General features: G+C 39.6%; 1 protein-coding gene across 2 annotated transcripts in view; it reads left to right on the top strand.

Moving 5' to 3' along the window:
• Positions 1 to 1,946: 1,946 nt before the first annotated feature.
• The window catches only part of cenpf (centromere protein F), a 41,923-nt gene continuing 19,455 nt past the window's right edge, over positions 1,947 to 24,414 (top strand). For both annotated transcript variants that reach the window (XM_008125846.3, XM_062972066.1), the window contains exons 1-11: positions 1,947 to 2,078; positions 7,105 to 7,284; positions 8,693 to 8,889; positions 10,135 to 10,244; positions 10,591 to 10,682; positions 11,618 to 11,906; positions 13,885 to 14,087; positions 16,678 to 16,803; positions 18,093 to 18,191; positions 18,968 to 19,090; positions 23,823 to 23,958. In XM_008125846.3, the coding sequence (XP_008124053.2) occupies positions 7,123 to 7,284; positions 8,693 to 8,889; positions 10,135 to 10,244; positions 10,591 to 10,682; positions 11,618 to 11,906; positions 13,885 to 14,087; positions 16,678 to 16,803; positions 18,093 to 18,191; positions 18,968 to 19,090; positions 23,823 to 23,958 (1,537 nt within the window). In that variant the 5' untranslated portion in view covers positions 1,947 to 2,078; positions 7,105 to 7,122. The remainder of the gene's footprint in view (positions 2,079 to 7,104; positions 7,285 to 8,692; positions 8,890 to 10,134; positions 10,245 to 10,590; positions 10,683 to 11,617; positions 11,907 to 13,884; positions 14,088 to 16,677; positions 16,804 to 18,092; positions 18,192 to 18,967; positions 19,091 to 23,822; positions 23,959 to 24,414) is intronic.

Here is a 24,414-nt window from a genome sequence, read left to right on the forward strand (position 1 = left end):
CCAATTCTCTCATACCAAACGCGACTCGCAGTATGTTCTCAAATCACTTCTCACACAATTAAAAAAGTGCTATGGAACTTGTTGTTTTAAAAGGTCTTTAGCCTTCTCATCCAGAGTGCTGGCGCTTTACCAAACTGCAATTCCCAAGACTCCATAGGATTCTTACAGTGGTGTCAAACTAAATTAATTCTACAGTAAAAGGAGCCCCCAGATGGCGTAGTGGACTAAGTGACTTGAAGGTTGGGTTGCTGACCTGAAAGCTGCCAGGTTCAAATCCCACCTGGGGAGAGTGTGGATGAGTTCCCTCTATCAGCTCCAGCTCCATGCGGGGACATGAGAGAAGCCTCCTACAAGGATGGTAAAAACATCAAAACACCCAGGCGTCCCCTGGGCAACGTCCTTGCAGATGGCCAATTCTCTCACTCCAGAAGCAACTCCGGTTGCTTCTGACACACACACACACACAAAATTCTACAGTGTTAGACGCACCCCCAGATTCTCCAAGCTAGTCAACATGGGTTTCTGTGAGTTTTCCGAGCTGTATGGCCATGTTCCAGCAGCATTCTTTCCTGATGTTTCACCTGTATCTATAGCAGGCATGGTCAGAGGTTGTGAGGTCTGTTGGAAACTAGTCAAGTGGGATTTATATACAGCATCCGTGGAATGCCCAGGTTGGGAGAAAGAACTCTTGTCTGTTTGAGGCAGGTGTGAATGTTGCAATTGGCCATCTTGATTAGCACTGAATAGTCAGTTACCAATATTCCCAAGATATTGCACAATTATAATTTTATCCCTCTCCCCAAGATTGTAGATTGAAGTGCTATTGTGTTGTTCCCGGCCTCTGGCCATGTTTTTATTGTGTGATGATGTGTTTTTAGAATTGTGTATTAACTTGTTGTGATTGTATTGTATTTTATATTGTATTTTTTGTACATTTTGGGCTTGGTTCCCCAATGAGCCGCCCCTTCGGGGAGATGGGGCAGGATACAAAAATAAAATTATTATTATTATAGCCTTTCAGCTTCACGGTCTGGGTGCTTACTGCCTGAGGAGGCTACCAGTATTTTTAAAACAACCTCTAGATTCAGGACAGTAAATATCAGCCCCCTCCCTTCTAGCCTTCAGAAGGAGAGTAAAAACTTGGCTTTGGGATCAGGCTTTCGGTGATTAGTACAGTGCAATAATAAACTTGGAATTACGGATAATTGACGACGGAACAGCCTTGGACTATGATTTTTGGATGACGTGATTTTTAATATTGAATGTAATGTTTTAAATGTTTAATATGTATCAATTTTAAATTTAACTGATTTTAAGTCTCTGTTTGTATTTATTTTAAGGCATCTAATAGTTGTCATATGTAGGCCACCTTGAGTCCCCTTCGGGGTAGAGAAAGGCGGGATAGAAATAAGGTAACTAAATAAAGAAAACATGCGAATTCCAGACATGAATCAATCAGGGCCAGCTAGCACATCCCAACAAAGGATACCCCAGGAAGTAAGACATACACTGATATATTTTCCCTTTCGGCTTCTCCTACCTTGTTGGACTTCCACGTGGGCCAAATTGGCCCTCCCTCCTGGTGTTTTGGACTTCAGCTTCCACCATTCCTCACAGCCTCAGGCCCCTTCTTTTTCCCCCTCAGCCGCTTAAGCGGCTGAGGGGGGAAAAGAAGGGGCCTGAGGCTGTGAGGAATGGTGGAAGCTGAAGTCCAAAACACCAGGAGGGAGGGCCCAAATTTGCTCATGCCCTGAAAAGAGTCTACTTTCCCGGCAAACGGACAAAGGCCTGTAGGCTCGACGCCAAAACGAGCTCCAAGGAGACAAAACAAGCCACGCTCCCGCCTTCCTACTCACGCCGCCCAATTGTGTCCCAAAAAGAGCCCGTTTTCCCGCTCTGCAGAGCGACGTCACGCGTTCGGGGGAGTCCTATTGGCCCAACCGAAGCACGCCAAGGAAGATTGGCATTCACGGGCGACCAATCACGTCCAGCGTGGTGCGAGCCCTAGAACGTTTGCTGGAGATGGTGGCAGATTTGAATCTGGAGCCGTTCTGGAGGAAAAACGAAGGAGAGGAAAGGTAGGGATCCCGATCTACACTTAAGGATACATATACACAGTGACTGCCAAGTGTTTGTGCCAACTGAATGCAATGCTTTAAACAATGCCCTTTCTGGGTTGTTGTGTGTTTTCGGGGCTGTATGGCCATGTTCCAGAAGCATTCGCCCACATCTAATGGCAGGCATCCTCAGAGGTTGTGAGGTATATTGGAAACTAGGCAAGTGGGGTTTCTATATCTGTGGAAGGTCCAGGGTGGAAGAAAGAACTCTTGTCTGTTGGAGGCCAGTGTGCATGTTGTAATTAATCACCTTGATTAAAATTGAAAAGCCTTCCAGCTTCAAGGTCTGGCTGCTTCCTTCCTGGGGGAATCCTTTGTTGGGAGGTGATTAGCTGGCCCTGATTGATTCATGTCTGGAATTCCTCTCTTTTCAGAATGTTCTTTATTTACTGTTATGATTTTGGAGGTTTTTTTTTAAATACTGGTAGTCAGATTTTGTTCATTTTCACGGTTTCCTCCTTTCTGTTAAAATACATGCCTGTGGATTTCAATGGCTTAGTTTCCAATATACTTCACAACCTCTGGGGATGCCTGTCATTGATGTGGGCGAAATGTCAGGAGAGAATGCTTCTGGAACATGGCCATACAGCCTGGAAAACGCACAAGCCACTGATTCTGGCCATGAAAACCTTCGACAACACATCAAACTGCATTAATTCTATAGTGTAGATGTACATCATCTTTGCTCTAAGAGTTTTTAAAGCATTGACTAAACAGGCAGTTGTGGCCAAAGGTGTTTGTAATTCGGGGACTGTCTGTCGTTTATCTATTGGAAGACTTCAGGAACATCAGTTTGCACTGAAATATCTTGTCTGTAGCCAAACAAGAGAACTAAAACGTTTAACAACAGAGAAGAAAATCATGTACAAATCTAGATCTCATGAAACTTGCATGGCAGATGCTCAACCAAATCCGCTTTGAGTCTCCTTGTGGAGAGAAAAAGTGGGGTATAAATAAACATCGTAATACTGGGCAGCCAATGGGGTCGAAGAGGAAGCAGGTGAATATGTGCCAATATATGAGAGGTGCCATTCACTAGACTTCATTGGTAGCATGAGGGAGATTCTGATTTTTGTTCGGATTTTTGAGTTTTTTAATACTGGTAGCCAGATTTTGTTCATTTTCATGGTTTCCTCCTTTCTGTTGAAGTTGTCCACATGCTTGTGAATTTCAATGGCTATTAAAGAATATTTTTGGAACATGGCCATACAGCCCAAAAAACATACAACAACCCTGTGATCCTGACCATGAAAGCCTTCAACAACACGTTGTGAGGTCTGTTGAAAAACTAGGTAAGAGGGGTTTATATATCTGTAGAAAGTCCTGGGTAGGGGAAATAACTCTTGTCTGTTTGAGGCAAGTGTTAATATACCTTGATTACCATTTAGTGGCCTTGCAGGGTCAAGGACTGACTCCTTACTTGCCTGAGGGAATCCCTTGTTAGGAGGTGTTAGCTAGCCCTGATTGTTTTCTGTCTGGAATTCTCCTGTATTCTGAATGTTGTTCTTTATTTACTGTCCTGATTTGGGAGTTTTTAAAATACTGGTAGCCAGATTTTGTACATTTTCATGGATTACCACTTTCTGTTGAAATTGTTCACATGCTTGTGGATGTCTGTGGCTTCTCTGTGTAGTCTGACATTGTGGTTTTCAGAGTGGTCCAGCATTTCTGTGTTCTCAAATAATATGCTGTGTCTAAGTTGGTTCATCAAGTGCTCTGCTATGGCTGAATTCTCTGGTTGGATTAGTCTGCAGTTCCTTTCACGTTCCTTGATTCGTGTTTGGGCACTGCGTTTGGTAGTCCCTATGAACTACCTTGGACATAGCCTATTATTTGAGAACACAGGAATGCTGGACCACTATAGCAACCACCATGTCAGACTACAGAGAAGCCATTGAAATCCACAAGCATGTGGACAACTTCCAACAGGAAGGAGGAAACCATGAAAATGAACAAAATCTGACTACCAGTATTAAAAAGCTCTAAAATCAGGACAGTAAATAAAGAACAACACTCAGAAAAAGAGTCAATTCCAGACAGAAAACAATCAGGGCCAGCAAACATATCCTAACAAAGGGTTCTCCCAGGCAGTAAGCAGTCAGTCCTTGAAGCTGCAAGGCCATTACATGTTAATCAAGGTGGACAACTGATACATTAACATTTGCCTCAAATGGACAAGAGTCCTTCCCCCCATCCTGGACTTTCCACAGATATATAAACCCGCTTGCCTAGTTTTTCAGCAAACTTCTGGAACATTGCCATACAGTCTGGAAAACTCACACCAACCCAGTGATTCTGGCCATGAAAGTCTTTGACAACAATGATTATGTTTGTTTGTTTATTTTAGTTAGTTTGTTTTGTTTTTTAACAGTTGAGCACAAAGCAGAGTAGAATGCAGGAGAGGACTGCATAAAGTAACAATAGTAAATAGACCTACCTAAATGTAGAGATCTGAGGGCTCTTCTAGACAGGCCCTATATCTCAGGTTCTGATTCCAGGCTTTCTACTTTAAACAGGATTATATGATTCCCCACTTGCCAGATAATCTGGGATAAACAGAAAACCTGGGATCAGATCCTGGGATATAGGGCCTGCCTGGAAGGCCCTGGAAGAGTTGGAAGAGACTGCAAGGGCCATCCAGTCCAACCTCTTGCCATGCAGGAACACAGAATTAAAGCACTCCCAACAGTTGGCCATCCTGCCACTGTTTAAAAACCTCCAGAGAAGGAGACTCCATTAGAATCCAAGGCACCACATTCCACTGCTGATCAGCTTTTACAATCAGGAAGTTCTTCCTAATATTTTGATGGAATCTCTTTCCCTGAAGTTTGAATCCATTGGTCCATGTCCTAGTCTCTAGAGCAGCAGAAAACAAACTTGTCCTCTTTTCTTCCTCTTAGTTCCTCCACTATCACAGAAACATTTGGTGAGGACACAGAGTAGAGCCTTCTTGGAATTTCCTCCCATGACAACCATTTTCCATTTCCCCATTTACTGAGGCCTTTACGTGTTTACTGTTCGTTAATTGGGATGTTTTGTATTGGTATCATTATTATTAGATTTCAACATCTTTTTAAATCAATGTTTTGACATTGTTGTTCAACTCTTATTTTGTATTGTCAATCAGATGTGTGTCTGAGGATGTATGCATGATGATCCAGAGATGTACAGATTTATAATTAAATGCTAAAGTTAGGATTGTCCTATTTCCCACTTTGGTGTATGGATGTGAAAACAATAACAGTGAAGAAAGCTAATTTGAAATATGATGCTGGGAAAGTGTTCTAGGTGGATTGCTAAAAATACAAATAAATGGTTCCTAGAGCAAATCAAGTCTGAACTCTCCCTGGAATCCAAAATGACTAAACTGAGAGTGCTGTACTTTGACTACATCACAGGAAAACATGACTCACTAGAAAAAAAGCTTGGTAAGCCAGTTGTTAAAGAGGAAGACTGTATTTCATAATGTTTATTTTATTTTTAAAAATTAAAGTTACATTAAAAGTAATAATTTAAAAAAATCAGGATATAGAATTAGGATAAGAAGTAAAGAATAGAAATGCATGGAGCGCCGTTACCTCCTCTCCGGAGCGGTACTTACTGATCTACTCACATTTGCATGTTTTCGAATGCTAGGTTGGCAGAGGCTAGGACTAACAGCAGGAGCTCACCCTGCTCCCCAGATTGAAACCACCGACCTTTTGGTCAGCAAGTTCAGCAGCTCAGTGGTTTAATCCGATGTGCCAATGGGGGCTCCTGTAATATATCTTGTTGTAATATATTGCAAAAATATACCATAGTCATTTATATTAGTCCCAGTAGAAAAAGGCTCAGATTTTAACTCGGTATTTCCCAAATTTTACCAATCAACTTATGGATTTGAATGTAATATGGCATAATTACATGTTCATCACATATGGTAAAATGACCCTATTTGTTCATTTCATTTGTTAGAAACCTTTTTAGACATCTTGGAGAGCTTTTCAAGAGTCATATACCATCGGTACATCATTTAATATAAATTTTCTTTTAAGTTATAAGAGAGACTTTAGAAAAGATACTGATTACCTTGAAGAGAGAGAACGGACCCTTTAACCCTTAAACCTTCCCTTTTTTATCCCTTTCCCCTGTTTTCCATACCCCCCGCCCACACACACACACACACACATTCCTCCTCTATTCTTTCCTCACAAGTTCCTACCTTTACTTTCCCTGTTTTTATAACTTTTACCCTTACATGCAAATATTAATAAAAACGATTTTTAAAAAACATACTGTAAATTTTACCTCTTTAGTCCACATTTTTCCAATTGCTGGAACAATATATTGTGCCCAACATTTTGTGCCCACTTAATCATACATTCTTTAACTTGGTTTCTGTGAGTTTTTCGGGCTGTATGGCCACGTTCCAGAAGCATTCTCCTCACAATCTCTGAGGATGCCTGCCATAGATGTGGGCAAAATATCAGGAGAGAGTGCTTCTGGAATGTGGCCATACAGCACGGAAAACCCACAGCAACCCAGTGATTCTGGCCATGGAAGCCTTCGACAACACATTATTTAACTTGTTTCTCTGCCATTTCGCATTTCAATATCTTATGCATTTTAGCATTTAAATGTTAGGAGAAAGATGGTATGTGAAAGAGATTAATTTATGGACCAAACTCAGTACAATTCTTTAAAGCCTACACATAGCTCAATAAACACTCAAGTGATCCTGATTATTATATCATTCTGACTCCCCTCCCAATGCCACCCAGTATGCAATTGAGAAATATGACTTGCTGAGCAGTCTGTACACATTTTGCTCAGAAGTAAGTTCTCTTAAAACCAGTGAGACTCACACTGTGGTATACACAGCCTGAAGCACAAACGTATTTCTTTAGTGCAATGAAAAATAAGAATAATTTTACATATTTTAAGAAGAGTGCCTTTCTGTATAATTCTTCTCTTTTCTCCACTTTGTGATTTTTTTTATGTATTTAAGAAAGTGAAAGCAGAGAAAATGAGCTGGGTTGTGGAAGAATGGAAAGAAGGCCTTTCCACAAAAGTCCTTCACAAGATTCAAGAACTTGAAAGTCAACTGGAGAAGTTTAAAAAAGAGCGACAACAAAAGCAGTTTCAGCTGGAATCTCTAGAGGCAGCTTTACAAAAACAAAAACAGAAGGTAATTTAAGAATGTATAAAATGTTATACCAATTTAGGCAGAATTCTGGTATTTTCTTTTTAATAAATAATTTAAAATACACTCATAATTTTAATTGTTTTAATTATAAAAGAACGAGCATACTAGAAATATCTGCTTAGCTATTTCTAGCAATCTTTTTGCTATTAAGACCCATTTAAATGACTGTAATTTGTGTAATCTGAGAATGGAAACTCCCAGTAGCCAGGTCTGTCATTAATGTATGTTGTTTTGGGGTTACTTGAAAAGAGCAAATTAGTGTATAAAATATCAGATAGATCTTGCATACATACAAACATCTGACTTACAAACGACTCATAGGTAAGAATTGGGCGAGACAACAAGAAGTGTGAGAAATCTACCCTTTGGTAGGGAAATTCACTCCTGGAAGAGTTATCATGGGGAAAAAGTGCCTCAGCTGAAGCTTTCTCACCAATCCTTGTTTCTACAACAAGCCACATTTTTCAAAATTCACTTATCACAGCGACAGAAAGTGTGGTCAAATCTGCTGAAGAGGGGCGCAGCAAAACAAAAGCAGAGGTTAACCCCTTTATATGTTATCCAAAGCTTATATATATTTGGGTGGAGTTACACTTAAAAATGTACCTGTTCAGACTAACATACACATTCAACCTAAGAACAAACCTACAGAACCTATCTTGTTTGTAACTTGATGACATGTCAGAGTTTTTAAAAGTATGTGACTAAACTGAGACTGCAATGGGGCCACAATGGGAATAAGGCAGAGATTTGTGTATTGTGTTCAAGGAAAACTAGAAACTGCCTATTTGCATGATCCTCAGCTCTGGTTGATGTATATCCAAACCTAAAACTTGATTCTCAGTTTTGTTTTTATTTGGTTGTTGACACAATAAGCTATATACCAGGTTCCTAAGAGGGAATGAAACTAAATACTCCATAAGTCTCCTGCTCTATCAAACTCTATTGAAGGATCTAGCGACTATTGGTGAAGATCAGTAGAGCAACCATTATATTGAATTTATACAACTGTTCTTCAACCAAGAATTGTATAAGATGAAATATTTGACTAAAAGATAATGTTGCACATTTGGTCAATATTATTTGGATATTAATAAATAGATATGTAGGGCTGTGTTAATAATATTATGGGACTGCCACTGATGATTTGGGGCTGCAGCTGAGATGATTCCTCATTGTTAGCTATGCTGGCAAAGATGGGTGGAAGTTGTAGTCAAACAAACTCTGGTTTCCCACCTTGATGTACATCATGCTTCCAACACCCTTTGAATCTTAAACAAAAATATTGAAAATAGTTCATTCTTTTCCAGAAACAAGTGAGGTATTTTTATGAAGTAGAAACTTGGAATCAAGCCAAATGTCATTAGTAATTATAGGCTTTTTTGATAAGGTTGATCAAGAAAAAAATGAAGGATCAACGTTGAAGAGAGAGAACCAGAACTTGATGGAACTGTGTGATAACTTAGAAAACACAAGGCAGAAACTTGCTCACGACCTTCAAGTGAAAGAATTGCAAGTTAACTTTCAAGAAGGACAACTCATTTCAAGCAAGAAACAAATTGAAAACCTAGAACAAGAACTTAAAAGGTGAGAAACCTGACACATAAGGAGGTTACAAGGTAGTGCTGCCTATCACCAAAGAGCCGCCTAGGCACAATGCGAAGAATCACTCTGGATTCAGTCCCATGTCATTGAAGCCATCCAGTTTGACTGACAATTGTTGTTTGCCTTCAAGTTATTCCCAACCTATGGCAAGCCAAGGGCGGGCCTGTCATCAGGTTTTCCTGGTAGGATTTGTTCAGTGTAGCTTTGCCTTTGCCATCCCCTAAAGCTGAGAGTATGACTTGCCGAAAGACATGCAGTGGGTTTCCATCACTGAGCAGAGATTTGAACCCTAGTCTCGAGAGTTGCAGTCTCATCCTGCTCGTGGTTTTACTTTGGGCACAATGTTGGCCATGGTAGGGTCACATTTCTAGAACTGGTAGTCTTCTGTTTGCTCCAGTAGACTGCCCTCATGTCATTCCTTCTACCTCTCAGACAATGCAATTTTAAAATATTTGTTTTGATATTTTTTTAAATTGCCCCAATTTTCTATTATAGCTGTATCCAAGTTGTATGAAATTGCAATTGAAAATCTGAAACTCAAACAACCAAATAATAATAATAACAACAACAACAACAATCAAACTGTACCCACCTTGATCTGTTTATACTGGTTCTAACAAAAATTGAGAAAGTGGTCTGAAACTAGAACCCTCTTAGCTTCAGAAGCCAGCATTACATAGCAAATGTGTAAGAAATTATGTCTGAAAGAAAATAACTCCTATGTTTTAATGGTTTCAATAGACACATCTAGACTAACATCTTGAACCTTTGAAGGTTATAAAGAGTTTCCGGTTGAAAGATCTGTTTTGTTAGTATTCTGTGCACATTTAGCCATTTTCTTAACCAAAACCTCACCTACTGATGTGAATTTCTCATTAAGATTTGTGGAAACAACAGGAGTTTGTGAAACATTGCCATGCCTTGAATATTATACAAACCACATCTTTCTGTGTGTATTGTGGTTTTCAGTCTAAGAGATACAGATTAGGGCAGCAAAACTATATTCATTTATTAGGAAGTGTACAGCATTTGACTTATTTCCTATGGAGCAGTGGGACTTAGGAGTAAACATGAATGAAGTTATTCTGTAAATAAGTTGAGTTCCCACTGCAAGACTTAAATTCAGTAAGTTGTCAACATTTGTTTCAGCTAACTCAGTAAGGATACAATACTATTTTTGTTGATGCTCAGCAAATTTTTCTTACTTTTAAAAACACAAAAAAACAGATATAAATCTGAATTGGAAAAACATCAGAAGATCCATGTTGCTGGAGATGTATCTTTCAATAGTACACCACAGAGGAATCTTATTACTTCTTCAACACCAAGTGACAATGGTACATTTTGTTCTTTTCTAAAAAAAACTATGAATGTAATTTTTTATCTTTTTTAAAAAATCTCAGCTTTTACTGAAAATGACCACAGTTATGTCGTCTTGTTTGTTTATTATGTCTTGCACTCATCCTGAGGGCACATCTCCCAGACATTGTGTTCTGTAAAGGAAGTTCCTTATTTCCGAACAATATAATTCCATAATACTGGATACTGTAAAAACGTACTTTAAATGTCTTCATTGTTCCATGTACAGCATTACATGTGCTCCTGTGTATATAGTATCATAAATGAAAATAAGGTTATTTTAAAAAAATAAGATCATGATGGACTTTTATTCCGCATTGGCAGATTCAAAATATGAAGAACTCCAAGCAAAATACAGTAAAGAGGTTGAAGAAAGGAGAAGACTAGAAGCAGAACTGAAGAGTTTGAAATCTCAAGTAATTGGTTAAAAAATAGTTGTTGTGTGCTTCCAAGTTATATCTGATGTACAACAACCTTATGATGGGGTTTTCTGGGGCTGAGAGTATGGATGCAGCTATATTATAGAATTAGTGAAGCTTAACATCCTTTTAAATACCATGGAATCATGTTAGTTGTAGTTTTATAAGGTCTTCAGCCTTCTCTATCAAAAAGTGCGGGCGGCTCATGAAACTGCAACTCCCAGGATTCTATAGCATTGAGCCGTGGTAGTTAAAGTGGTATCAAACTACATTAATTACAGTGTGGTGCATGGGGTTAACTCCTCCTTGTGCCACCAGGACTGCTGACCAAAAGGTCGGCGGTTCGAATCTGGGGAGCGGGGTGAACTCCCGTCTGTCAGCTCCAGCTTCCCTTGTGGGGACATGAGAGAAACCTCCCACAGGATGGTAAAACATCTGGGTGTCCCCTGGGTAACGTCCTTGCAGACTGCCAATTCTCTCACACTATAAGCGACTTGCAGTTTCTCAAGTCGCTCCTGATACAAAAAATAAAATTATACAATGTAGATGAACCCCTGATGACTCATTCAAGGCCATCCAATGAGTTTCTCTAGCTAAGCCACCTCCAGAGTTGTAGTCCAATACTGAAAACACAAAACCATGCTGGCTTGCGTTGTGTAGAATGTTTACATGTAAAATATTGATTCAGGATGAAAAAAGGCAACAACATAGTTTGTCCTATGACAGAACATAGGAAGCAGCTCTCAGCTGACATTAAATTAAAAAAAGTATGAAATCACATGAATTTTGACTTGTTGATGGATGAATTAATAGTGAGTTTTATTGTTTGTTTGACCTAAACTAGAAAATTCTTATTCTCTGAAGCATTTCCCAAAATGGGTTCAGTCCAATTAAGAAAATGTTTATTTTCTCTCTTCTTTTGTTCTGAAAAGAAAACAAATACCACGTGTCCTGAAAGTATGATAAGTCGTAGAGAAATTGCTCGGCAGCAGGCTTCCTCATCTGTATTCTCATGGCAACAAGAGAAAACACCAAGCCGCTTCTCATCCAGTCCCCAGGAAACTCCTATAAGCAGTGGGTCAGTGACATCACATCGCTCTCAGGAATTTGGGGCGACTCCAAGTCACAGATACCTGAAATCAACAAAGAAAGGAATGAGCAATTCCGGCATCTTCAGTTCTAAGGACTCTCCATTACTTAAGATGAAAGCTCAGAACCAAGGTAGCTTGCAAATACCTGTTGTGCTGCTATCAGTTTATTAATATCCGGCTCTATTTTTGTCAGCAGCATGAATTACATTTTTAAAATATTTATTGGACTTACAGTATTGTTAATTGCTTGTCACACAGTTCAAAAACAATCTAAATTATATTGCATACTAGCTTGAGGACCCAGCGGTGCCTGGGTTATTTGAAAAGGGCATTTGACATTTGAGTTGTTTGTTTGTTTGTTTTGTTTATTTACAGTATTTATATTCCGCCCTTCTCACCTCGAAGGGGACTCAGGGCGGATCACATTGCACACATATAAAGCAAACATTCGATGCCTTAACATAGAACAGACAGAGACAAACGCAGGCTCCGAGCTGGCCTCGAACTCATGACCTCTTGGTCAGAATGATTTGTTGCAGCTGGCAGCTGGCTGCTCACCAGCCTGCGCCACAGCCTGACTGGGTGCAGGGCTATCTTTGATTGCAGGTGAACTATAAATCCTAATAACTACAACTAACGTCAAGGCCAATTCCACCTCAAATCCACCAATATTCAAATTTGGGCATATTTTGTATATGTGCCAAATTTAGTGCAGATTCATTGTTGTTTGCATTCACAGTGCTCTCTAGATTTAGGTGAACTATAATACCTATAAATCACGATGAATTTCCCCCAAAGACCTCCAGTATTTTTTGTTGGTCATGGGAGTTTTGTGTACCAAGTTACTTCCAGGTCTATCGTTGATGGGGTCCACAGTGCTCTTTGATTGCAGGTGAACTATAAATCCCAGTACCTACAATGGCTATGAATCAAGATAAATTTTCCCCAAACCTCTCTAGTATTTTTCTTAGGTCATGTGGGTCACAGTGCTCTGACTTGCTGCAGGGTGAACTACAACTTCCATCATGTGGAGTCAAATCCCCAGACTCCTCCAGTATTTTTAATTGCTGTTCAGTTCTGCTCTGTTTGTTAAGCAGACAGAGTTGAAAAGAGTAGGAAAGGGTTAAGGGAGAAGCAGTGGGTGGTGTCATGGAAATTCCATACAAATGGCGAGAGAAAGGAACCCTGGGATGCCTGCCTGTGGTGGAGGAAACACGTAAAATCTAGGATGAAATTGTCCCGAAATGAAAGCATTGCTTGGGTGGTGGGCCGTAGTGTTTGGGGAGGACATTGACAGGGTTTGAGCTACATGTTCATGACACTCACTATAACCTGAAATGTCATTGGAGGGAGTGATTTTGGTGGTTCAGTACTGTGGGTTGTAGCTGTTTGTGGAGGTGGGAGGCTGTCTGTATAAGTGGACACCTCCGCCACATACACACATACAGGTTTTCACTTTTATTATGTGTATAGATATGTGGCTTATTTGTAATATCATATTATAAAGAAATCATTGCACTCACATATTCCTTTGATGCATGTTGAGCTTCCTGACAATGCATAGTATGCTCATCTTCCAACACTTGGTTCTTAAGACCTATTGGCAACTTGACTACACCCAAAATGTCAATTGTAACTTACATTTTGGGTGTTCATCTGGAAAATACAGGAATCACTATAAATTTGACTCCAGATGAAACATATATGTACAGTTTTTTAAAAAAAAATAAAATTCCTGCCCTATTTATGTTTCTACTTCCCTCTTATTTTTATTCCACACTCCCGAATTCCACTCCAAGCTATTACTGTGCCCCACCCCAGACCATACAAGCCCATCTCCCTGGCCCCCAAAAGGAGCAACATTGCCCATTTTGGGAAGCACTGGCCTAGAATGACATTTTGTTCTTTTCCAGCTCAAGCTTTGTTTATTACATTGTTCCTTCTCCATGCTTCCAATACCAATGCTTCTTTAAAAATAACCCAATCCTGTTAGATGAGAAAAAGGAAAAAAATTGACTTGGAGGCATAAAAAGACTAAAAATGAACTTATTTTTGATGAATCTAAAATATATGAAGTAATGCTATATTATTATGTTTTCCACACACAGAGTTAAGATCCAGAATTCAAGAACTGGAGCACAAACTGCAAAGTCAAACACAAGATATGAAACTGGGTCTTACTAAACTTCAGGAAACTCAGCTGCAACTGGACAATCTTAAAATGGAATTAACAGAAAAAGATAAAGCTCTGAACAAGACCAGAAATGAGATGAGCAGAATTGTAGCACAATTTGATCAAGCTACTGATCAGGTATAGTGCTTTCTCAGATCCCATGTGAATACTCCTACAATTCTAACATCTGTTCCATGTAGTTATGTCCAACATTCATTGGCGCATTATAAAGCAATGCTTTGCCCATGTCAGTTAGATTTACAGAAAAAAACGTTCCGATAATTTGATATCTGTTCAGACAGTATTTTCACACTAATGAATTATCATCAAAGGAGAGATTGTCATCTAATGAACCTGTGATTTAATCCACAGAACCTTTCATTTCAAGAAGCATGGCCCACATCTTCTATATAGTTTATTTTTGGAGACAGGAATATAGAGAGTTGACATATTTTTGAGGGGGACCATTGCTGCCTTTGATCTCACTTTGAGAGAAAGGCAGGGATATAAACTCAACCAATCAATAGCTTGTGAATTTTGGCTTGTAGCAGTTCTCAATGTTATAGGCAGCATTGTTTTCTAGGTCCTCCCTGGAAATGCTAAGGATTCAACCTTGGACCTTGTGTATACAAAGCATCTGGTCCAACACTGAACTACAGCCGCTTCCCACTACAATTTGTCTTAAAGAAGAGGGAACAGACTTGTTTTCTGCTGGACTGGAGACTAGGACTCAGAGCAATAGGTTCAAATTATAGAAAATGAGATTCTACCTGAACACTAGGAAGGACTTCCTGACACTAAGAGCTGTTCAATAGTGGATCTCAGTGCTTTGGAGTGTGGTGGAGGCTCCTTCTTTGGAGGCTTTTAAACAGGCTGGATGGCCATCTGTTGGGGGTGCTTTGATGTTGCTTTTCCTGCATGGCTGGGGGGGGTTGGACTGGATGGCTTGTGTGCTCTCTTCCACCTCTGTGATTCCCTGATGGTCACTCATCCCTGTATGATCAGCATCAATGGTGGTGGTTTGGCCAGATTCATGAAATCCTATGTATTCTATAACTAGTGACCTCTGAGTGCCCACTTGTGCAGTATAGGAGGTCAGTAGCTGTAGGCACAGGGCACTTGAAGTACAAAGAATCTTTTGGAGGAAAAACTTAAGAACAGGAGATCCCCAAGAGAGCCTGCTGAAACTCAGCATACACAATGTGCAGAGAATGCTGATTAATTTGTAGTTGGGGAAAATTGAAAGCCAGGTGGGAGAGGGAATAGAGAATTTTGTACAGAAGTGCAATGTGACATTGTGTTGCAGATCCCGCTTGGAAGATTGTGTATCCATTGTAAGCAGCTTGTTTAAACGTTAAGCTGGTCTAAGGTTGGTTCAGACTTAAGCATGTTTTTCTCTCCATGTCTTCAGCCATGTTTCTGTTTGCTTCTCACTTTGTTTCCAGTGAGTATAATGAAAAGCTGTTTCTCCTCTTTTCCTCCTATCATTATCATTTTTTTTCATACATGGAGACTGTCAAGCTGATTCTTTCCCCCGCCTTGATGCTGCCAGTTCTGCCTATGTATACCCAGCAGCAAATTCTTCCCTGCTGGCTGATAGTTTAGTAAATAGTTTTAGAAATAAAAACAAAACCATCTGTGGTCCTAGGGATGTGTCCCAGATTCCCTTGCAGTGTTGCAAAAGATGCTGGCAGCTTTTTCGGTTGCCTCTAGAGGGGAAGCAATTTCTTGCTTCAATTTCTTCAAGGAAAACAGACCTTGCAAAGGGGTTAATGTAGCCTTCCCCAATGTAGTGTCCTTCATGTTGTATGTGCAACTTCCATTATCCCATCTGCCTGGTTGGAATATATAAAGCTGAAGAAGGCTGCTTTATTCACCTAGCTCATTTTTGAATAACACAGATTTAAATTTCTGCCAAGGTATTTCAGTTCTTGTATCACTGAGGTGTCCATTTTAGATCATATTGCATTTTCAGGTATTAATTCACCTTTTATCCTATCAGCTATGAACCTTCTCTCTTTGAGTATCTTTGTCTGCAAAGTTTTAGAATTCAAAGACATAGCCATGTTACTTTGGAATATCAATATGCAAAGAGATCTTGTAGGACCTTAGAGATTGAGAGGACAAAGTTTGTAACATAAGGGTTCATAGACAAAAGTCTACTTCCTTGAATGCACTGAATGAAGTGCCTAGGAGCAGACGTTTTTAGGCAAACTGTGTATATGCATGTGTGAATATTCATTAAAATGCAAAACTTGTGGGTATGGTGATGAGCTGACAAGTTCAGTCTGAATGATGGGAGATAAAGATAGGAAGGAAGATGTTGCCTAAAGCCAAGATAAGTAGATAACCATATAAATGGCAGAGGGAATTGTTGGAGAGTAGTATGATTACAGAGGAAGATGTGGCCAGTTTTCACATCTTCTTTTGGGCATCACACTACTTTCCTGCAACTCCCTCAACCATGGTTATCTACTTATTTTGGCTTAACATTTCATCCTGTCTTTGTCCTCCAACAACCTTGGCCTTTTTGTATGTAATTTATCATTAATTTGAGCTTAATGAAGCTTTTAACTACCCTGAGACCTGTGGTAGCAACACTTTTTTAGTGGAAAGTTCTGATAGAAATGAAAATTAGAAATAATAAATAAACCCTAAGCCCATACCCCAATCAAATGCCAAATCTTTCCAACCTTAGAAATATTTCATTTCTTTAACTTTTGTTTAGTGTGCTGTAAAAGAGGAAAAGGTGAAAAGGCTTTCAGAGGATCTTCACTGTCAGAGACAAAATTTTGAAAGTGTCCAACGTGCTTTACAAGAGAAAATAAAAGAAAAGGAAAAAGAATGCCAAAAGGTAAAGGCACTGCCACTGTAACTAACACTAAACAGGGAAGACGGGAAACTTCACAAAGGTTAGGAGTGGAATTTTGTAGTACTGTGTAAGTCTCCTCATTTGCTATTCATGTTGAGCAGATTACTAATGTTGTCTTCATCAATTATTACGGTAGCTACAGGTTAGCATTAGTTACAGTTGCACTCTATATCCAGTTTTGCTGGTTTCACATTCACCATTTTGATTGTTTGCAAGCTTTGTCCCACCTCCCAATGTTCTGGGTGCTGTGTGAATACAGTTGCCCTGTCCTCAAGAGGTGAGCTGTGTGTGTGTGTGGGGGGGGGGGGGGAGGGAGGAGACTGGATGGTCATCTGTTGGGGGTGCTTTGAATGTGATTTTCCTGCTTCTTGGCAGGGGGTTGGACTGGATGGTCTCTTCCAACTCTTATGATTCTATGATTCAGAAAGTGCATGTTCCTCATGTTCCTGTTTTGGCCGGTTCCGTCCCTTCCTTTACCTGGCCAAAACAGACACAGAAGCCAGGAAGTGGAACAACTGGCCCTGCGCACCACTTCACTTACCCTACAGATCCACCTCCTCTTCTTTGTGTGCCTGGAATATGCTTCACTCAAGCAAAAGTTCTGTTCTGCTAGGCAGAACACAAACACAGCATACAAGAAGAGGAGGGGAAACCGGACCCACAGGATAAGTGATGTTGTGTGCACCTTGATGCCTTTTCTTCACAGATGTAGAAAGAGGGTGAAAAGCCAGAAGTGGTATGCAGACTACCTTCTCTTGCATGGACCATGGCGGTTAGACCACCCCATGGGCTGTAGTGATGGGTGCCCCATTTCTCTTTTGCCCCAATTTTCAGCTTCTATAGCCTACATAGGCTAATATCCAAAAACCTATTTAATCTCATACACTGCATATTAACCCAGGAGAATTTTTGCTTTTTTGTTTGTTTCTTTGAAAAGCTGACCTCCATTCCATTTCACAAACTGCTTTTGAAACTCCTCTATTTCTAAAGCAATTGGCTGTTTGGCATGGAAGGAAAGCTAATCAAGAAGATGTCAATTCTGAGAGCTCCACAAAGCTGATAGAATTGGTTTTATAGTTCTTGGGTCACAGGGCATTGTTCATTAGATTGTAACATACACATATACACATATCAGCAATATCAAGTATAGTAAAGTTTCATAATTAAAACACACACACTCAGCATCAATCCTGGAATCAGGCTAGGAATTTTTGATAATTTAGCACGTTTCTTGTTTAATGAGTATTTTATTTTCTCCATCACTATTCTAGGAACTTGTTCTCCAGCTTGGTCAGGTCAGAGCAAGTCTACAAGGGGAATTGCATCAAGCCAAGGACAGCTACAATATTCTTAAAGCCAAACTGGAGAAAGTAGGTATCTCATACACAGAACATTCAAACACGTACAGAAACCAGCAAGGTTGAAGTTCAGAGCATGAGGTGACATAATGGAACTGAATGTTTTCCATTGTGCTGCATTGTGCAGCTGGCCACAGAGATTGATAAAACGTACAAACTTCATTGTTAATTTCAATATCGAGGGTGGTGCACAAACCCATTGATATAAATAAATTACACAATAAAACACATGTTAAAAATCGGTTAAACAGTTGCATAGAGTATACTATTAGAATGTAATGTGTAAAGAGATGTGTAAAATTTTAAGAAACCAAGAATGAGATTGGTCAGAGTAGTTCAAGCCACACAGTTAATATCCTCAAATTTTTTCAGCACTTTGGATAGCTGATTTGACTTGAGAAACTGCAAATCACTTCTGGTGTGAGAGAGTTGCCCGTCTGCCAGGACGTTGCCCAGAGGATGCCTGGATGTTTTAGTGGGAAGGCTTCTCTTGTGTTCCCACATGAGAAGCTGGAACTGACTGACGGTGTCTCACCCCACTCCCCAGATTTGAACCGCCGACCTTTTGGTCAGCAGTTCTGCCAGCACAAGGGTTTAGCCCATTGAGCCACTTGGGGCTCCCCTTAATGATAGATGTTGTGTTTCTAGCTGTTGGGTATTTTTTCCCTTCTAATTTTAAAATATAACATTGTCCTGTCCTATGACTTCCTATCTACAGCAGTACTATTTTTCTATATTTTTATGTTGTACAGGCCATATATTAAAATTAACTATCTTTTCCTTGATAGATCCTCTCTGAGAAACAGGAATTTGAAAACAAGGCCAATGAATTGACTCAAAAATTGAGTCAAGCAGACCGGGCTAGGCAAGCAATGCAGTTGAAGGAAAATGAACTAAAGAATATGTGTGAAGTAAGTAAAATTATAGAATTAAATTATATATGTAGCTGCACAACCGTTACTAGTGTGATGTATCATGACATGTTCACCAACTATCTGAACTCTGATGTAATATAGGTGTATTTAGGGACTAAAATACTTTATGGGCAAGGAATTCTTCAAGTGGTAGCATCACTGCGGCTGGTCAAAAACAGTCAAAATGGCTTCCAACCAAGATCTACATTCAATATTGGAATGTGCTGTATTAGAGCGTGGTGGAGTTGTCTTCTGTATAGAGTCTTTGATTGTATTTTCCTGCACGACACAATGGGGTTGAACTGGATGGCCCTTGTGGTCTCTTCCAACTGGATGATTCTATACAGGTCCATTAGTTAAAACATAGATGGAGCACAATGAAGCAACACATGGCTGTCAACCAGATTTTGTAGCCTCCAAAAGTCCACATAGGATTTAAAGAAGGATGGTGTTTCCTGCAGCAGATTGTGGTAGGGCAGAATTAGTCTCTAGGCTCATCAAACATGCCCACCGCTGTTGTAAAACCAGAGAGGGCAAAAACAGACTTCTGCTATATGTAATAGAGAAGTTTGTTAAACAATATATAAATGCCTTTTGAACAACATGTAGGAAACCAGTCTGAAAGTCTGTCAGGAACAATAGTTATGTGGATTGATAGCAGCTGGGTCTCTTTTTCCAAGTGTAGAAAGAATGTGCAGTTCCATTTTAGAACAAAAGCGAGATAACCAAAAGATCACAATTTCCCCTCTATTTTACACTGGATTTACCCAAATATCACAGCTAGAATTTGATTCCTGTTTTGACTGTTGCTTTCTTCCTTGTGTTGAGCGGGAGGATGTTAAAAGGTGCTATGGAGTGGTTAGAGTAAAACCACCAGTACTATAGGCCTACAGGAATAGTAATCAACATTTTTGACAATAAATGCTGAAAGAAATTGGGAGCACATACAGCCTGTTGTAAGCCATGCAGTGTTCCACATTCCAAATATGAAGGTGTATGGCCAATTCTTGGCAACTTAAGCAAAGTGCACTGCTGGAGAAGAAAGTGATGCTATTGTTGTTCATTAGATTGGTAGGTCCTGTCTTGAATGGCACATTGCAGCAGATGGTATAATCTTAAGCAGCTTTTCCTAACCTAGTTCTCCGCAAATGTATTGGACCATAGTTTCCAAGCCAGCATAGCTATTGCTGGAAATTGCTGTGATCTGTAGTCCAGGTACCCAAGTAGTGTGCCAGGTTACAAAAGTCTGCTTTACAACTGCAGATTGGGTATTCTTTATCTGAAATACTTGGACCAGAAGTGTTTTGGACTTCAGGTTTATTTTTTTATTTTTTTGCATTGTGGAATATCTGTGTTTGTATATATGTTCACAATGAGATATTTTAGAGGTGGCATACAAATCTAAACAGGATGTTTATTTCTGTTTCATGTTCACCTTATACTCTTAGCCTAAAGGTAATTTTATCTACAAAAAATTGTGCATGAAACAAAGTTTGTGCACACTGAACTATTAGAAGGCAGAAATGTCACAATCTCATCCATCTGTGTGGACAATTTTGGATTTTGGAGTATGCTATATTTTGGAATTCTGAATTAGTGATGCTCAACCTGTACTTGCATCTGTTGTCTCGAAAGAATGATTTGTTTATTTATGTCATCTATAGATGAAATCAGAGCTTAGGAAAGTCCACACACACTGTAGAAGTTCCACAATATTCATAAGTCTCTGACAGCAATACTAAAATCATTGGGGCTTAATTTTGAATAGGCATGCATCAGACCATTAGCGTCATCATTATTCCTGAACTTTGAAAAGGACTTGCACATAATATCTGTTCCAAAATTTGGCTGGTGTATTCTAGGACTTGTAGTAACTTTTCTAAGCTCTGGGTAAAACAAGTATTCTGAGAGAATAGCCAAAAAGAGAATTACCTCATTGCTTCCCAGCAAACAAGCCGAGCAGTGAAGGGCTGCCCCTTGGCTTCTATGCAGAAGTGTTCCAGGAGCTTATTGATCTAATTTTCATCCTAGAGTTCTGTATAATCATAGAGACTGCGAACCCCACTGCACACTCCATCCTCTTGAAACCACTTGACCTTGATCATATCATAAGAGAGTTTCTAAAATGATTGGCTAATGGCCCTTATGCTTGAGCTGAAAACTGTGTTAAGAAGTCTTTAAACTGCAGGATACTCATTATATGGGTGCACATCAGAAATTGCCAGAGAACCTTGAGCTTTTCAATTTGGGCACTTGCAAGGAATATTGGCACAGTAGCCTGCCTCTTTTTCCTCCCTCTTTCATGGAGGCTTAAAGGATGGCATTGGAGGAGTGGAGGAGGAAAGGATGACGATGAACCGAAGCAACAACAAGTTTAATCTTCCTTTTGGGCTGATCTGCTTGAATAGCTGGAAATGCAAACCAGCACTGCCAGCAAATTTCCAGCTTATGCTTCCCATCCTGGTTGTCCCTTCTCTTAAATTTGGCTTTGGTGCGCTGGTGCCCATCTGCTAGGAGTATCTAGATGGATAATTGAGGGCTCCAGACCAACGAAGCCCTGCCAATGCCATCTGTTATCTTAGCGGTTCAAGAGTGGGCGGTGTGGGCTTCTGCGTGCCATTTTCTTTAGGAACAACTCTTTCATTTTTTGTTGCTGTCATAGAATTGTGGTGAGGAGGCCAGATTTTAACAAAAAGAAGCTTTGAAGTTCAATGAAGGGAGCCCTGAACTCTTTCACAGCCCCTGCTGGTTTAAATAAAATAAAATTAGATGCCAGACACTTGTGTGTCCAGAATGCTCTGTGAAAGAGAATGCCAATCTTTGGCTTACTTATCCCCAAGATATGAGCTATTTGTGTGAAAGACCGGGCCGCCAAATTTTCCTAAATTCTAACCCTGTCTCAATGATTTTATTTCTACTTGGGGATCCTTGGCTGTGGTTTCAGTTTTTCTTTCTTATTAAGCTCAAAAAGAGTTGTACATGATTGTGGTTTCTAGTATTTTTGCCTTGCAAAAGCCTTGTCATAGCATAATTCATAACAGGCCAGAGATTTGCTAAATTAGCATATGTCAGCTAGCAGCTGTTCAGAAACCACTGTGACAATGTCCTATTGCCATTCTCTTGGTCAGAATGTTGGGAAAGTTACATTTTCGAACTACATCTCCTACCATGCCCCAACTAGCATGACCAAAAAGAAGCTTTTTCAAGCTCTGTTCTTGGTGTGTAAGACCCTACAAAGGCATCCATATTTTCTTGGTAAGACTTGTTCAGAGTGGGTTTGCCATCGCCTTCTTCTAAGACTGAGAGAATGTAACTTGTAACTTGCCCAATGTCACCCTGTGGATTTGAATGGCAATCCTGGTCTGCAGTAATAGTCCAGTGCTCAAACCACTATACTACATTGTCATTATCTAAAGATCTTAAGGGCAGGATGCAGTAAAGCCAAACTGACTAATGCAAAACAGTAAAAGTAAAAAATGATTATTGAAAGCTAAACAGGTATTTGACCACATAACATTTTGAAAGTCAGATTGAGATTGGTTAGAATAGCGTAGAATGATTTAAAACCATGTATAAAGGAGGGTTTGTGTGAAGCCAGTTTGGCCCCGGATGATTTTGTACACACCCATGTTTTCTTTTGGCACTATAATGGCAGCAGCCTTGATGCCTATCAGGCCACAAAAAACCTAGAGTAGAGAAAGGTTTTTCTACAGAATATTGCTTTGACTGATGGGGCACAGTTGAGGGTCCCCCCAGAAGACTTCAGTGTGAGAAATCTTCTGAAATTAGACTCAGCATATGATTAATAAAGAATAGACACAGTGTGTTCAGGGCACAGAACGAGAATAACCCTATATAAGTCAAAGTGTGGAAGCTCCTTACCAACTAAGGTACTACCTTAGAGGAACAGTGTCATCCAGTCTCATGGTCTATCAGTTCAAAAAAATAAATGTGAATTCATATGATACTTGGAGTTTGGCGTCAGGGAAAGAGGTCTGACACATAGAACTGATGAACTAGGATATATTGTCTGTGTGTCTTGAGCAGCTTCAAAGGCGGTACACATCAAGAATGAAACTAAGCATTGAGAAACAAGTGATTTTCTTAGACATCAATGACCATTCTGGCAAAGTGTATGCCAAGTAAACTAAGAAAATCTTGTATAAGGGTATTGTGATGGTGCAGTTATAAGACACCATTTGCAGGTTTAACTTTTGTGGATTTGATTAATATGTTCTCTCTAGGAATCACTAGGTCCTCCAAAACAATTGAATTGTCAACGTCCGGCGGAGTCATACTGGAGAATTTCTAGAGAGGTTTTCTCTGAGTTTGAAAAAAATTGTGTGGATTTTTTTTCTTTGTGTGTCTTTTCCACTTTTGCAGAGGTCCTGCACTCCAAACCCCCACAAAATGGAGAGACTACTATATATGAATAAACAAATGTTCATATGATATAGGGGGTTTGAGTTCTAGACTAAGACTCCAGAAGGTCAGGATTTTGGAAACTTATTGAAAAACCTTTCTCAAGTCATATCATTTTCAGCTGTCGAGGGAATGTAAATGTAAAGCTCTGAATGAATCTTACTGAGAAAACCTCACAGGAGGTTGCCATATGTCAGTAAATTTGAACACATTACAACATATGAACTGATCCTATTAATCAGAATACACAGAAGTGCCTTCCATAACCATTTCTCTCACTGTTTGTTGTCAAACTTTTGTCTCATAGGAAGTAAAGAAGCAAAACAGCCTTATCAGCTGCCAGGCAGCTCAGCAACTGCAAGAAATTCACCAGCTAAAAGAGGAACTTTGTATAGCCAAACAGCTTCTGCAGGAGAGTCAACATGTTTCTGAAGTCATGAAAAGTGAGTCCTCAATTGATTGTTTGATTGATTTAATCATGGTTAATAGCCATTCAAAACCATTCTAATGTTCAAAATGTATAACACATGCTGAACAAATTCTAGTTTGGGTTGTGTGTCATATGATACTTGGGAGTACTGTTCAAAAGAATTTATTTGTTTATTTACTTCATTTATATCCCGCCCTTCTCACCCGGAAGGGGATTCAAAAGTATATATTGTATTGAAATCTTTATAAATCAAAAGAAGGCAAAAGTCATGCTAACGTTTAACGCTCACTGTCCTCTCATCAGGCAATGATGGTTTTAATAAAAGAACAAGCGAAAGAAATGTGAATTTTTAGAATCACAGATCTGGTAGCATAATGATTTGAAAGTTAGCATAATGGTTTTTGCACCTTCTGGTTGGTGTCATCCCCCCCTACTCTCAAAACCTTTTCATTGGAAGCAACAGCAGAAT

This window comes from Anolis carolinensis, chromosome 1 (genome assembly GCF_035594765.1).
Source record: "Anolis carolinensis isolate JA03-04 chromosome 1, rAnoCar3.1.pri, whole genome shotgun sequence".
In the NCBI taxonomy this organism is placed as follows: Eukaryota; Metazoa; Chordata; class Lepidosauria; order Squamata; family Dactyloidae; genus Anolis; species Anolis carolinensis.